This window comes from Polyergus mexicanus, unplaced genomic scaffold (genome assembly GCF_030449975.1).
Source record: "Polyergus mexicanus isolate NDT 795.1 unplaced genomic scaffold, iyPolMexi1.0 SCAF_6, whole genome shotgun sequence".
NCBI classification, from domain to species: Eukaryota; Metazoa; Arthropoda; class Insecta; order Hymenoptera; family Formicidae; genus Polyergus; species Polyergus mexicanus.
This window is the reverse complement of record NW_027223326.1, coordinates 10,608,921-10,625,100: the sequence shown is the minus strand read 5'-3', so window position 1 is coordinate 10,625,100 and position 16,180 is coordinate 10,608,921. Positions and strand designations below refer to the sequence as shown.

Below are 16,180 nucleotides of genomic sequence, written 5' to 3'. Positions count from 1 at the left end.
AATCGGCTGCAATCGCGTGTATTGTATTCACGCGTGCGTCGTGCCGGCCTCTACCCAACGAGTATTTACGCGATCTCGCTTAGCGTTACTTCGCGAAGATGATTTGCAACGGATAGCACTTTGCGGTGAAGTTCTGTTGCACAAACATTGAAATAAAATAACGTTCGAGACACCGATAATATAGCGGTAGCGGTATGCAGTGAGAAAATCTCTCACGGAGAAATTCCGCCCGACGCAACGCCGTATTAAACACACATCGGGACACACGCCGTACCTTGCAACGTTATGCCATGCGTGTTAAACGAAGATTTTGCGACTAAGTCTCCCATTTCTAAATTATTAAATAATAGTTAATATATAATAATGAAAGAGCCACACCATTCTACTTCTTATCATTTGAATAATACTTATCATTTGAATAATATTATGTAATAAACTAGTCTCTCTTGGAATCCTTCGAATATAAGTATATGCAATGAAGATATTTACATTTCGTGTTTACATGTTGTTTTTAATGACGTATCAGATAAATTGACGTTTTCTGGAAAAAAGTTTCAAATCATTTAATCAAGTCGCAAGAAATCAAAGTCGTTCGGACTCTGTCAAGTTTCCACGTTTAAATCGAATCGTACAAGTTTCACGCCAGGAATTCATTCCAGTTATATTGCTCTAATTAGATAATCGTCGTGTTTTCTAGTTACAAACACGAGAGAAGGCACTTTGCTTCGCGCAATTTATTTGGATGAAAATTTACGGAAAACAAATTCTTTCCTTCTAATTGTTCAATTACGCGAAAAAAGCATTTTTCGCGTAATCGAAAAATTTTTGCGAAAGATAGTTAACGCAAATTCACTTATTTTTGAAATTTGCAAGACGGATCTGCGATATGAAATTTTAATTTTACAAAAATCTATCCTTTTATATAAATTCGGCAACAATCTATTGTATCTATATCTAAAAAGATAAATTAAATCGCAAAGATAAAATAAATGCTGATTTAATGGATTTTGTACTTCGAGACACATTCTTGCACATGTGAATTAAAACAAGTAATAAATAAATCTTTTGCTTTCGACATGAAATTTTCTCCGGTGTAATTGCAATTAAACATGCTGCAGTCTATTCATTGTAAATCAGTTTTCCCGTCATATTAATTACTTTCTAATATGAGGGGCCATCGCGATTTCCTGTTCACGTCTTTTGATTTCATCGATAAATCAACGCGCTACGATCGTTCCATCACGATTTCACCTACGATCCGTAAGATATACTGCGGAAATTCAATGTCGTGACATTCGCGTACGGTACTTGGACGATAGAAGTGCCGGAATTGAGCAATCGCTTCATTTTCCTAGTTTGCGGTTTCAGCGGAAGGACATGACTTCTGCACGAAACGCCCAATATAATAGCTAATCCCTGTACGTTTAAGGTAATTTCCTTAACAATTAACCATATGAGGCGCGGCAAAGCCGCCATTTTATTAACTGCGTAACATTATATCGTATATCATTACTAGCGATGGGTATATTTGAAGTGCGTACTATTGAAAATAATTATTTAAATAATTTGTGTTTTGCATTTAAATCAAATATTAAAAAAAAATATATATATATTTCTCAAATATTTATTCTTGATTCGTAAATCCTCTTAATTAAATATTTCAAATAGAATTTCAATTAATACAGAAGTGAATTATTTATTTAACACAACCTATTTCGAATTTAATAAGAAGAAGAGATAATAATGTAAAAAATGAATATTAAAAAAAAAACATTTTTATTTTTATTTGAAATACTAATTTGCTCACCTCTGACTACTACTACCGCGTGAATATGTATGCTTCAAAGATGATAACAGGATAATCTATCCGGAAGAGATTGTCCTATTGCTTCGTTAATTCGCAATTAGCACGAAATCGTAATCGTTTATCATATTAACGATAAAGACGACGAGATCACTTATCCGGTTCTTGAATGAACGTATATGATGTATCGTCTCACCGACGCGATATGCGCCTCTAATTGCGGCAGGCGCACGCCGTAATTTCGCTCTAACGGGAGATCCGGACGCGGAAACGAGAGATGATGCGCCTCTCTGCAACGAGAATGCAGATGCACCGATGCACGAGGCGATGCGATCGCGAAAGTTGCAGCGCCGACCCGCCGTCGAGTTTCTACGTAATGACTCGCGCGAGCCATGCGCTCGTTTTGCGCGCGTGATTTTTTCTCGATCAACGTTTCTCCGCTTCACACATACACGGCGACGATCGACGCGTTGCATCGCGTCACCTACCCCTCATATAGTGATTATCTTGATTTTACACTTCAATGTCGCGAGATCGTACGGGAAAAGGCGAGACGAAATAACACATGTGCAACTAGACCTGTAAATCTTCGCGAGAAGTAAATAGCCGGTTGTTAAGATGATTAGGCGAGGAACCGGTGCGATGATAGTATAAGGAAGGTACACATATATCCCACAATTTATATTATTATTTTTTAAATTTAGAAGAATATGTATGCTTTTAGCAGAATCTACTCTATGATTTTCGTCTGAAAAATTTTTGCGCGCGATTTCTCTTATCCCGAAAGCTTTAGAAATTTCGATCCGAAAGATTTCTTTGCGCGAAGAAAACATCCGATCAGATTCGCGTGCCAGCTCTTTTTCCGGTTGCATTTTTCCATCGAATCCGCTACGTTCAAGTGATAATTTATAATACACACACGTTTCCCGAGTGCGGCGAGCCAAGTCGTTAACATGCCGTATACCGGTATCACCGTTTTTACGGTTTTCGCGCAACATTCGCTTCGTTCAATGCGATTCGACACTTTTGCGCAATTTCATGGGGAGATCACGTTTTCTTGCGGAAATACGGTCGCGGAAAGACTATGTGCATATGTACGCGTTCTCTTTCGTTGCGTAAGTATGTATGTTTCGCTTCGCAAACGCCCTTCGTGATGACGCGACGACAGATAATGTATTGACTTACGAAAAGATCCATCTCTTGCAACATTCGCGGCTGCACTATGTTACGCAATGGCGGCACGAAGCGACGCATTCATTTTTTCTTTTACAGCATCACTCGCACAGCCTCTCTTGCGATAATATTCACATTTTGCGCGATAAAAAAATGAGCGGGTTTTAAAATTTTATATTCGTCTCTCGCGTATAAGAAACGAAATTATTTATTAAGGCAAAGGTGAATTAATCCCTTGTTCTGAGCTTGTAGCAAATACGTTCAATTTCGAATAATATAATGGAATTAAATATCTCTCTCTACGCGCGCGCCTTTTACAGTCATAATAAATTGCATTTAGAAGCAGGAAATCGAGATAAAGAGAAATTGCAATAATAATAATAATGATAATTAGGTAATAATTTTACCAAGTGATATTTTTTTCTTAAACCCGCTGGTTTCATAATTCGCGACAAAATCCGAGAAATCTATTTATAATTTTATATACCGTATATTCTAATATATGCGCGTACTTCGATATATATTCCGATAAAATACGTGCATTTTAATTTTTTCCACATTATACGACACATAAAATTATTATAAATAAATTTGTGTCGCGAATTCTAGATTGTCTAAAGTGGACTTTAATTCTCAGCACTTGATATCCAATGAAAAAAATATAATTTCCAATTGTTCTCAAACAACAGACTTTATCTATTGGAGTACTTTTTGGAGAACCACTGAATATTGAATTTGCAAATAGCAATAATCAAATAGCTGCGAAATTGTCGACTCCTCGCAATGAAACAGCAAGGTCGACTCCGTACAGGATATCTCTCTACCCGACGAGGAAGCGACGCTCGCAGAATGAGAGGCTGCGATAGTTTTCCCAGATAACGGCGAAGATAATCTCCTTAAATGATCGGGGTCTCGCGCAGCATTCTCCTTAGCGAGATGCACGCTTCGATGCATCTCGCGCCTGCATTCTTCGCCATCGACTTCCTCCTTCGTGCCGTTGCATCCTTGGTATTTTTTTTTCGAGAAACTACCTTCTCTTTTCTGAAAATACTCCCACGTCGCGGATCGAAAGTGCACGCAACGCCGAAATTATTAGCATATGAATTATTACATTGCGATGAAATACAATACCACTTTTCTCTTTCAGGAATTCTCGAACGTCGTCGTAGATATTTTCATTTAAACAACATTTTTCATCATGTCGTTAAAATATTTCAGATACACGAGGAGATTTTTTTCAGATTCTCTCTAGAACTTTCATCGCGGAGCTGGCGAGGATGAAAGCGACGAGAGTGTATCAATCTTTGCTATCGTGCTGTAGCAAACGCGAAGGTACGGCGGAACGTTTAACGTTAATTAAATGATATATCGCGCAGGACACGATCATTTTGCATTTGCAGAAAAAAAGAAGGCGATTTAGCGCGATACGTTTTTGCAAGCCGTATGATTAAAGACAGCTAATTGAGCGACAGTACGCGCAGATTCGGCGATCGGGATTTTCGCATGACCTCGGACTTTCCTGTCAGAAATCGTGGAATAAATTGGTCGTCGCTATTGTCAATTTACGCTCGAATTCGATTAGATTGATTCGGTAAAACGGTGGCAGGTCCACGTAGCTCACGCCCACGTATGCTACGCCGGCTTGTCTCCGGAGAAAGTTGACGCGTCTATAACTTGTCTGTCTATATAACCACCTGTTTTCTTTTTCCCCGCCGCGCGTGTATTTCCGAAATCCTCGACCGAATGCCTCGACAAAACTGCTCGATCCTCGCAATTCGGGATATTTATTCCATAAAGTTGCTACCTCGAAATATTGTATTTTTCAAGACGCATAAAGTTTTTGTGTCGAAATTAAAAAATGTTGTCAATCCTTGTTGTCAAAGGTTGTCAAATCCTTGTCTAAAAAAAGAATATTCTAGTATTCTATATATAAAAAAAATTTTAATGATAAGCGTCGAAAGAAGCGTCGAGAGAAGTGTCGAAAGGAGAGAAATTTTGGGCATCGAGGGCACGGAATCGGCGACGATTGCAGCGTTGCTTGAAAAGCGAATCGGTTGAACGTGTCGTGATTCCCAGCACGTGGCTTGAATCAAGAATCGTATTGCGAGCGACTCGCATCGCATAAACGGATTTTATAACGAGACACGAGCGATAAATGTCAAGAAAGAGTAAGAGTGACAAATGTTGCATCGCGCTACGAGGAATTACAACTTTTCAAATTTTTTTAGCTCGTCTCGAGCATCTCGCGTTGAATCGTTCGTTTGATTCCGCGGCTATTATTTTATCAAGGTCGTGAGAGCAGTGACATAGTCTGCTTTCGCGTCGGCTGAATGCACATAGCTAGAGGAAAAAACATTCTTGTAGATTTCTAGATTACGTCAAGCGAAGAATATAATATGTATAATTCCAAAGAAATTCAATTCTTTTTTTAATTCTCAATTGTCTCATATGAATAAACGTAAAGAGATCGTGACGCTAAAACTTACATTTTCTTTTTTTTGTCAAATATCACAGTTATTAAAAAATAATTTGTATCATCTACTTTGTGTTTGCACTATTGTCGTTTAATCTTACGTGAAGGTCAAGTTCTTTTTTCATCGTACGTTGAGTGCATTCAATTCTATGCTCACGCGATGCATTGGATGACGCATTCGCACGATCAACTCACATTTTCGAAGCCGCTCTTTCATGTCACGTGGCCGTCCCGCCGTCTACCGATCCATCGCAGAATTTCCCACGCAGTCGTTGATCGCGTATATCCACGTGATTCCCTCGACGTGCGCAAGATTCACGTACACCCTCCAGCGGATCACTCTCTGCGGCTTCGTATCTGCGGAGGATTCGTCCTGCGCAGGGCAGAAAACGTGCGAATTATCGTGGCTATTTTCAAGAACTGCACTCTCTCTCGAGGAAGAGAGAGAGAGAGAGACAAGGGGAGAGCTGCACCGAGAAAGGGAACGAAATGCTTCGCGGTGAGAGGCTGGCGCACGACTGCTTCGAATGCACGCAGCGGATTCCACTTGCTCCGGAATACCTGCCCACCACTGTCGTTTCGAGTTCTCGACTAGGAGTTACCTGGTGTCGGTGGATCGATTCGAGGATATTCTTGTAGGGATCCGTTGATTCTTGATCTAAGCCAACAATTGGCTCTGTGCGGGCATCGCAAGATCCCCGTTAGTTTCGGATCTCGTCAGAGAACTCTGAGAGATTATCAAGAGGTTTCAATCAGAAATAAAATGAGCTAGACGTAGATGACGGAGCAACGGAAAATGGTGAGATGAATGCGGAACTAACTAAGCGTCGTAATAATGATTTTGAATATTCTGATATTTTCCGCATATATAACTTATACTTTCTCGGTCGTTAATTTCATTTCTTATTTTTTTTTTTCTGACACACACACGCTAGCTCTCTTATTTCAAGTTTTCATCTTCCGTTCTGATAGTTTATTTGTAGAATATCGACACGCGTTTATTTTGCTTAACTTGATACTCAGGCCACGTGGCGAATGAAATAATTTATTCATAAATGTTATATTAAAGAACTGTATTTTATGTATGTACATTCGCGATTAAGAATAACTCTCTTAATTGAATCGCTTACGAGTTTATCATATATGGTATATGCCGAGTAATGGATTATTTGTATATAAATATGCGCTAGTTAGAAATTAAATAATTCTTATATCGAATTAAACTCTCCGCAACTTAGCTCATTGAGCTTAACTTAGAAATCTTCAGATCTTACTTCTTACATCACGGAGAAAACGCTAAATCTATCGATTATGAAATCTCTCTCTCTCTCTCTCTCTCTCTCTCTCTCTCTCTGTCTCTTTCTCTTTCTCTGAGAATAGAAGCCAGATCCAAATCTAAAGGAATCGAAGGAGTCAAATTAGCTGATTCGTAGAATTCCTCGTAAACTCTTTGTGACTTATTTAGGATACAGAAAAATCGCGTTGCTCCCACCTCGCGTTTCGCAATTCACTGCGCGGCAAGAGAAATTGCGAAATTACCGGAATGTTATAACGGCTCATTGTAACGGAACAAACAAACACTCATTATATAATATTATCGCGTCCTTCGTCGAATTCGCGAATATGATGCATTATTTCTTGCACTCGAAAGTTTAATTCCTTTCTCTCTCTTCTCTTCGCGTCGGGACATCAAAATGTTCATCGCGTTATCAAGTGTCATTAATTACGCCATTATCGTCATTAGATTAGTCCCTCACGGCCGAACAAAGTGGAATTGATGCGCTTATGAACATAAATTATGGGGTCAGCGGCAATTTATCGGCGCGACGACGACGACAGCGTCGCATGAAAGCGAATGTCGGAGCAAAGGAGGGGAAGAGAGAGAGAAAGAAAGAGAGACCTCAGGCACATAATGACAGTGAAAGGATCGTGACTTTGCCATTGGTTGCGAGGGAAACCGGCGTGATTCGCGCGCGTTCGGCCTCGCTCAACGATCGGCTGTTCACCTATGACAGTCGCAAAATGAACAACTTGGATCGAATCGGAAACGCCAGAGTTTCCGGACATTAACTGTCATTCTGTGTGAAAGTAAAAAGTCTTGTGAAAATTGTAGACGTCGGCAAAATGACGCTGATTATATCTACAATTCTACGTTATACAACGATCTTTCAGTCGATATTGAAACATCGTGTCGAATGAAAGGATATTTTTTTTTACTGTCTCTAATTTTTACAAAAGCGTATATAATTGACTTTAGAACTTTCAAAATTTCTTCGCGCGAATGACAGTCAACGAGTATTATTTCGTAATAACGTGGTAGGATCGTCAACCTTTGTCATCGATTTCGTCGAGAGCATCCATTTGAAACGATAGTATAATTTCGATGATTTGAACTTTCTTATTATGCGGATAATATAAAATTCATTTTACGCTAATTTCCGTGGATAAGTATAGAGATCGCTTTCATCTGTAGTGTCGAAACCTGTCAAAAAATTTTACCAGTTTCAAGCAACGAGATCTAATCTTTGATTACGAGAAAGCACGTGTGGAGATTGATTCTTTACGTGGAGATCGTGTTGTGTTCCGCGTTGCGGCACTTTTCCACAGTCAGGATCTTTGGCTGGTTCGCGATCAGCGTTTTCGTATTATCCGGACACAGGGTGATTCTGAAAAACGGAAAAACCGAAGGATGAGTTTACGCAATGCGCGTAAGAGTCGATTACTTAACTATTGTATAATGATTTGTGATGCGTCTCTTTATGTTTACGTCTCTTTAAATGTCAATGGTTCGTTTGACTATTCATTCTGATTAATAAGTACTACTTCCTTTTCATTTCAAATGTCGCTGTCGAAACACTCGAATGTAATAAAGATATATAATGCGCGGATTGCATAGAAAACCAACTATGAAGCAATAAAATCATAAGAAATTATAAAAAGACAAAAAATAATGTTTGAAGTAAAATATAAACATATTTGGGCTATATATTTTTTGATAATGTTAATTTGCATAATGCACAAATATTTCCTATGCATTTGTAAGGAAAAAATAAATTTCCAAATAATATTTCCTTTTTAAACAAAATACTATTTAAATGATATATTTGCAATAATAAATGCGTGAAATATACTTATCACTAGCAATGAAAAATTATATGCAATTAAAATATTTATGACTTTCTAAAACTTGTCGCAAGGACATCGCGTGTATATGGATCTCGCGTGTTCAAGGATCTCGGGTAATCAGGCGCTTTCCGCTAGAGATATTACATCAGCGAAATGAAAATCGAGGTAAGAGATACGTAAAATTCCTACTCATGATCAGTTTCCAGACTTTTGATGGTCAACGAATCGATGTAGGCTCGCGGTGTGTGAAGCAGCCTCCACGTGAGCGGGTTGAAGACCGAAGTCTGATATTCCCAGGTGATCTCGACCGAGTTTGGTTTGCCCACGACGTCTCCGGGTAATACGATCGTGTGCGTACTACCGGGCTCGTAGTATTTCGAGGCCGAGCTCAACTGCATCTTCTCGGTTTTCTTGCCATTCGAGCCAATCGCGCGCACGATAAACATCCCGACCTCTCCGCCATATAACAAACTCTCATCTGTCTTGGAGATATTTATCGTCACCTTATAATGGCCCTCTGCAATCATTAGGAAATTAAATATATTATATATCTGTATTCCTTCTGCGATAATATAGCTACAAAATATCTTTATACTTTCTCTTTTTTACATTATGTATTAAATAATTTTTATGAAATTTCGAAAATGGGTAATCAATTTCGTGATATTAATTACAGCTGTTACAATCTTTGACAGTCTTAATTCATTTAGCTCGATACGATCAAAAATATAAGCGATTCGCGCACGTATATGTATAGTGATTTAATTAAATTCTATAATAATATAAATTAGCCATTACTAACTGCAGAACGGTCTGTCACGTCCGGTCATGAGATATACGGCCGCGTGATAGTTTCCGGGCTGAGCGTCCAGCCCGAATCTGGGACAATATTGGTTTACGCAATCGAAACAGCTGCCCTTCTGAAACTTATCCCAAGAATTACACGGCACAGCTAAGAACGGGCATGGACTGTTTATGCTCTCGATAAAGTATTCATAACTGCGGATATGGTTGCATCCGAGAAATCTCTTGATTCCTTAAAAGAAACATTTTAATCTCCCATTCATTTCTCTTCTCTTTCGTATATATGTATGCTGAAATATTATAGATATGAATTAAATAAGAAACCCACCTCGAAAAAAACTGCCGCGTTCCAAGGTGATGGAATTGAGTACACCCTCGTTACAGCCGGGCTGGTTGCGGCCACCGTTCGGATAGAAATCGATGTGCGCTACCGGTTGCGTAATCCCGAGGCCGCCGCTTATAAAAGGATTGCAATCCGTGTGAATGGCTGTCACGAATGTTGCATCCGTTGGATCCAGTCGGACCATCGGCGAGGTATTGCTGAAGTGTGGTTCCGCCGGATCAAGACCTTGTGAGTAAAATTGCGACGAGAAACATTAGCGAACATTATTTTTCGACGATCGTGCGATGCACGAATGTGGATGAGAATTTAAAATAAATGTGTAAAAAAAGGGAAAGTAAATTCTGTGTTGAAATCAGATATCGAAAGGAACGAACATCTAGGACTTCTTTAACAGACTTTAACAGAATTTTATTTTGTTTTACACATTCTTTTTCTTTTAAACAAATTTCACGATAAGATCGCGAGAAGATTGGTAAAAGATTCTCGACTTGTATTTTCGTGTCTTGCATCTTTTGTGTCTAATTAATTATCAATATATCCTCGATGAACGAAAAGCGACATTGATGCAATAAGTCAGCAATAACAATCGTTACGTGACTGTAACGACAAGAATTCTGAATCAATGTCTCGAGTAAAAATGTCAAGTCGAAGGCTATCATAGAATGACGTCTCAGAAATGACATATAACTTTTTACAAATCTTAACACATCTATACACACTGTCTCGTCCGACATACAAAACATACGCACGGTTTGTCTCATGTAAGGGTTACCGAACGTTTCGCCGTATAATATCGTATTATCGTATTGCATAAAGGCGGAAGTTATTTTGCGGTTTACTGAGAAACAATAAATTAATAATACGCGAAAGAACATCGTTCATTACATTCACACTTTCGCGTCAGTGCGTTTTTCGGATGAATATTCTCCTTAAAATTTTCGGGCGTACTTTATTAATGATACTCAGTCAGCGTATAAAAGAAATTCGTTTATACGCGACGATGACTCGATGGCGAACGATTCGATAATTTTCCCATACTTATTTATCAGCTTACGGCTGATAATATCCCATTATTTTCCTCGTTCTTGTTCGAAGACACGAGGCCTATTCTCCTGCTATCCTCCTCTGCCACTTCTTGGGACAACGTGCTCTCTTATTCCGGTTGTTTACCGCAATCTCGTCTCCGGACGAAGTGTCCAGGGGAGCACGTCTTCCTCGTCTCCATTCTTGATGAACGTCCTGCTTCTGTATACCGAGATAGGTATCCCTCATTTCTTCCCCTTGTTAGGGGATGTTTCTCTTCGCCAAGGGGTAAGCGCCGAGGCGGAGAGAAGGCGTCGATTCGCCAGCCCTCGGCGAATTCTGCGATCTCGCTTCGCAACCATGACGATTATAAACCCCACCGTCGTCCTAGTTAACACACTTCGCGTTTCCTTCTGTTATCCTGGTAGTTCCCGATGGGATCGATAGCTTACGTAACGACCAAACCCGTCCACCTCCAATCGGGCGCGTTCGATTCCATCGATTGCGACGGGAGAAATGGTGGAATTTCGCGAAGCTCCTTCCTTGAACGCGCTTTTGCATTTTGTTGTCAATTATGCAATAAGCAGGGTTGGGAAATAACGCGTTACTTGTAACGTCGTTACAGTTGCAGTTACTTTTTTTCGATAACGATTGTTATTTTTCTCTGTTTGTAATGGTAACATTGTTACATTTTTATAGTAACGGTAACAAATTAGCCGTCGCTTTCATCGTTATTTTTTGGTTCTCTATTATCTTATATCTATTCAATAGATAGATGTGTTTTTTGAAAAATATTTTGTAACCTTCTATCATAGGCCGCATTCTGATAGTCACTGCCAGTACTGAGAATCTATAGTAACGTAAATTAGATTTTACAATACTGGCAGTGAATATTGAAATACACTCTTAATAATATCAATATTTCTCTTATCAATATTTAAAAACAATGTTTGATAAAAATTTCCGACAAAATTGAAATTTGTAAATTACAATTTAAATTCCTATAAAGATAAGTGTATTAAAAAGTAAAGATATTAACATAAAAAATTTAAATCATTAAATAAGTTTAATATAAAAAACGCTTGCTATATATAGAGACTAATTTAGAATTTTTAATTGTAACATAGATTATTACATTTAATATTGATTATTAAATAATTTTATAATCTAATAGTTTATTTTAGCATTACAAAAAAAAACAGAAACATAACAAAAAAGTAACGCGAATCGATACTTTCCAAATAACGCGTTACTTTTATAAAATTTTGTTAGTTTAGGAAAATCTCTCGTTTTCAATTAATTATATACATATTCAATTAATATCACCATAATTATAAATAAAATACATAATTACTTATATATACATATTTATAACTTTTGTCTTTATATTTATTATTATTTTTATTTTTTGCGTTTTTATCGTAGTATCGTCTGCAGCTAGCAACAAAACCATAGTGAAATATAGCACCGAATCTATTACCAAAAACTAGCATGCTAGCACGCATAGCAACACGCAGCACATAATATTTCAAATTGCATAGCCATTATAATTGCTAACAAAATGTCTCGCATGCGATCTAGTACGCAAAATCGTACCGTGTGCCGCAGGCTTAAGTCACGCGTAAGAGAGAATGGAAATAATCGTTCCAGGTGACTATTTATACTCCGAACTTACGATTCCCTTAATTTTCGCATGTTATGGCGAATCGTTAAACGTGTCCCGACGAGCCTTTGTGCGATATCGCACGTTACATACATAAATTTATCGATGGCACGAGTCACGCAGGAAAGTACAACGAAAGTATTTTACGATCGTTGCTTTTACGATCGCTCGTCCTCTACTTGCCTGCTGCAGCGAATCGTATTGTAATTCTTCGCTCTTCGAGTCTTTGCTTGTTACGTTTGCAAAAATTTCACCGATCCTTTAAATGATAAATTCGTATAATGAAGACTCCGATAGAAAGTTGAAACGAACGTACGTTATACATGTACGCAATGTAACCGAATAGATAAACATTTTTTTAAATTCTTTCTCTTCATGTTTTGGCTAATCGTGGCTATTGTTATTTTTTTTCTTATCTATTATATGCTATAAAAATAAAATGACGAAAAGAAAAATCTTTCTTTTCGACTTTAGGTTTAAAAAAAATTAAAAGATAAAGTTATAGAGAGAGAGAGAGAGAGAGAGAAAGGAATATCAAATTTTTCATCATTATTATCAGAATTAATTATTTTTTTTATCAAGATTAATCAAACATCGGGACCAACTCGTCCAACTTTTTCGAGCGAGATACTCCTGCGACAACTGCTGTCCTGATCATCTGCGATTCAATCGGCTATCTTCGTAATGCTCCGAGCTGTTGCGACTGCAGGAGGGGACAAACGACCGCCTCCGACATTGATCGTCAGAAAAATGAGAGAAAGGAGAAAAAGAAAGGCATGTATGTGTTTGTGCGCGTACGCGGTTACGTCGCATTTCTTTTGCAAATTTACATACTTCTGTCACTCATTTCACTGAATTAATTTTCTTCCTCATCTCACGCTTTCCTGCGTTACGCACGCATCTTCTTAAGCCTCGCATAAAGAGACTCTCGACATCTCCTTCTGTCGCAATTGCTCGCGTAAAAATATATTACTTATTGCGCATATAATTTTTGAAGAGATTATTTAATCGATCATTTCTTTAGTTTCGCCTACGGATAATGTTTTGCTTGCGAATTGCCCACGATGTATGAATTCTCGGAGAGTCCGAAAAGAATTGACAGATGTATCAGATTTTCTCGCTCTTCTCAAGATTCGTGTCAAAAATTATGAACTGATGATTATTTGATTGTACCTGTAATCCGACCAAGCTTGTAGCCATATCGATTGCTCAAGGTGTAGCCAACATAGCCGCAAGTGTGAGCGCCTAGGCTATGTCCGATGCAGTGCATCCTCGAGGACGGTACCTCGCCGATTTCGATCAGCTGAGCCGCCAGACGAGCTGTCATTGCGCCCACGAGCCGCGTGTTGGCCACGGCCTGCGTGTAGGGTGGTCCTGCGCCGGCGAGCCAATTTACGATCATAACGTTGCAGTCCTCTCGTAGCAGCAGTTCCTTCATCGTCCTCTAGTCGAATAAGATGTTTAGGTTAATAAATATACAATCATATTAAGAAGGCGATAAATTTCTTTTCAGAGGTAACACGATTTTACAGATGAAAAGAGAATATATGATATATTTTGTTTTTGAGAATAATAAAAAGCTAATAAATAGATACAAATTTTTATCTATTAATATCTCCTTAATTCTCTTTCTAATATTTTTCATATAATGTGTTTTTTACATTTTTATAAAATTTGAATTTTCTTTCAAAATTTTGCGATTTGCTCACCAGAACCCAAGTCTTGTCGCCGTTATCAAGGAACCCATGGATGATGAAGTAAAAGTTGTTCTTCTTGTTCAAAGGCGTCTCTCGGATCGTCTCAAAGTCATCAATCTTCAACTCGTAGGTTTGATCGGCTTGTTTGCGCGTGTAGAGGGTATAACGGGGATTGATGCTGTCCGGGCGTGCCGGAAACGTGGATACTGGTCGGTTTTCTCCGGACCAGGGTGCTCCGATATAGAAGCAACCGTATGGCTCGAAGCATCGCCACATGTACCATTCTGATTAAACAAACACCTTTTCACTCTTTATTTATGGCTATATTGAAAGATTCAATGAAATCTAAATTTAATATATTTAATCCGAAGATGAATGTTTTTAAATTCTCTAAATGAAATATAAAATTATCATACTTTTAAAATTAATTCAATATTATATAAAAAATACGATTATAAATAACAAAATGTTTTTTGATGGCGTTTTTAGATTAAATAATATGCATATATTTAGCCACCATGCTCCAAGTACTCTGTATTTATCTTTTATCATTTTTGTAAATTTTAATAGGTATGCATAACTTACAAAGAAGATCCTGTAAAGTACATTTAAAATTCTATTCAACGTATTTCAAAGTTTTGCGATTCATTTGCATTTCAATCAAATGCGTTGAAGAAACCGTCAAAAACAAGAAAAGAGAAATCCACAATGTTCTACATAAATTTCGAAGAAACCGATCGAAGAATCGGCCAAAGCTTCTCGTTAAGAATTTCGCGTTACCCTATATAAAATTTCGGCACAGATAATACGTCACGAATAAACATACGTATCCAACTGATTTGTTCGCCGTCCTTTACTATATAGACCAAAGAGTTTCGAGCGACGAGAAAACGCTACTACGAATTACTCTCTCAGGGGTTATCAGGCACGTTCACGATATATCTCCGCGCGCAACTCTATCAGTTCCTCGAAAACTCTGTTTTGTCTTCGTATCCGGATCAGCAATTAATACGATCGCACGTGACAGTAAGGATAGTAAGCCTCATTTTCTTTATTAGGGTGATTACCTTCCGACAAGGAGGACTGTGATTATTATCTTAATTCTCTGCTCACAAGCTTGATATAATTTTTTAAATATAATACATTATTTTATTATCGCGAAAAAAAAACAACAAACATTATTCTCTTTTTATCTTTTATTGTCCATTAACGGATAATAAAAGATCAAACAAATTTTTTAGAACCGAAGCTGACACTTACGATCGTCCAGATCGAATTTGTTCTCTTTCTCTTCTGGCGACAAGGTTGTGGTGGTGATATTCTCGGCTACACTGACGTTTTTCACATCTGTTTTCTCGGGCAAGGTGGCCATTATGTTGGCAGTATACGCCAGCACGAACAGGGTCTCGTTGAGGAACATGTTGAAATATTCTTCGTGTTGACAAGCGTTAACACTATATTGGTCGGTTTATAACTTGAGCGATTCCAACGGTGTAACTTGCTTTCTTGTGTATGATGATAGATATTAGATGCCGAATGTTTGATATAACAATCGGCATGAAAGTGAACGAAGAATGTTTTGCCGATGAAAAATATATATTAGATTATCACAGTCTCTCTCTTAACGTCTCGACGCGTCTTCCGTGCGAGATGAAGTTAATTACAGGTGATTTAGAGCATTTTCTTTTTTATTGTTTAACTGTATTTCTTCGAGGGATCACGCGGCACACATAAACATCCGAAGATCTTGGATTCTTGGTCTTTATATCGGTTGATTGAAGACGAAAGAAACACTTTTTCCAGATGTTGTTGCGACGTCCTTGGATCTTGACTGTGTTCAAAGATCTCGTGAGCTCTCTAAATATCTGTGTCTCGTCGGCGGGACGATTCGTCACTGTCAGTTATTGTAAGTAAGTCGAGCGCGATATCAGTAATAATAATGAAAAATCGATTGACGTAAAGGCTACTCGTGATAATACTTGTGTCGGCGACGGTCCCGATGTTAAGCGTCCATCTCGGAATAAACGAAAATTTATATCACGCACACGTCAATTGACAGCGTTATCACGAGTCG

At 38.2% G+C, this 16,180-nt stretch overlaps 2 protein-coding genes across 5 annotated transcripts in view; both read right to left on the bottom strand.

The window, feature by feature from the left end:
* LOC138934031 (pancreatic triacylglycerol lipase) overlaps window positions 1-5,897 on the bottom strand; it is a 20,284-nt gene extending 14,387 nt beyond the window's left edge. For all 3 annotated transcript variants that reach the window (XM_070297400.1, XM_070297403.1, XM_070297404.1), the window contains exon 1: window positions 5,646-5,897. In XM_070297400.1, the coding sequence (XP_070153501.1) occupies window positions 5,646-5,647 (2 nt within the window). In that variant the 5' untranslated portion in view covers window positions 5,648-5,897. The remainder of the gene's footprint in view (window positions 1-5,645) is intronic.
* On the bottom strand, window positions 5,897-16,180 carry LOC138934032 (pancreatic lipase-related protein 2). 2 transcript variants are annotated; one of them, XM_070297405.1, is made up of 7 exons: window positions 15,367-16,176; window positions 14,119-14,390; window positions 13,583-13,853; window positions 9,709-9,948; window positions 9,379-9,612; window positions 8,766-9,093; window positions 5,897-8,116 (listed from the first exon to the last, which is right to left on the bottom strand). In XM_070297405.1, exons 1-7 carry the CDS (start codon window positions 15,524-15,526, stop codon window positions 8,011-8,013), a joined length of 1,611 nt encoding a protein of 536 aa, XP_070153506.1. In that variant the 5' UTR covers window positions 15,527-16,176; the 3' UTR covers window positions 5,897-8,010. The 2 variants fall into 2 exon arrangements, with proteins under 2 accessions (XP_070153506.1, XP_070153507.1); XM_070297406.1 differs by lacking the exon at window positions 9,379-9,612 and having other exon boundaries at window positions 15,367-16,180.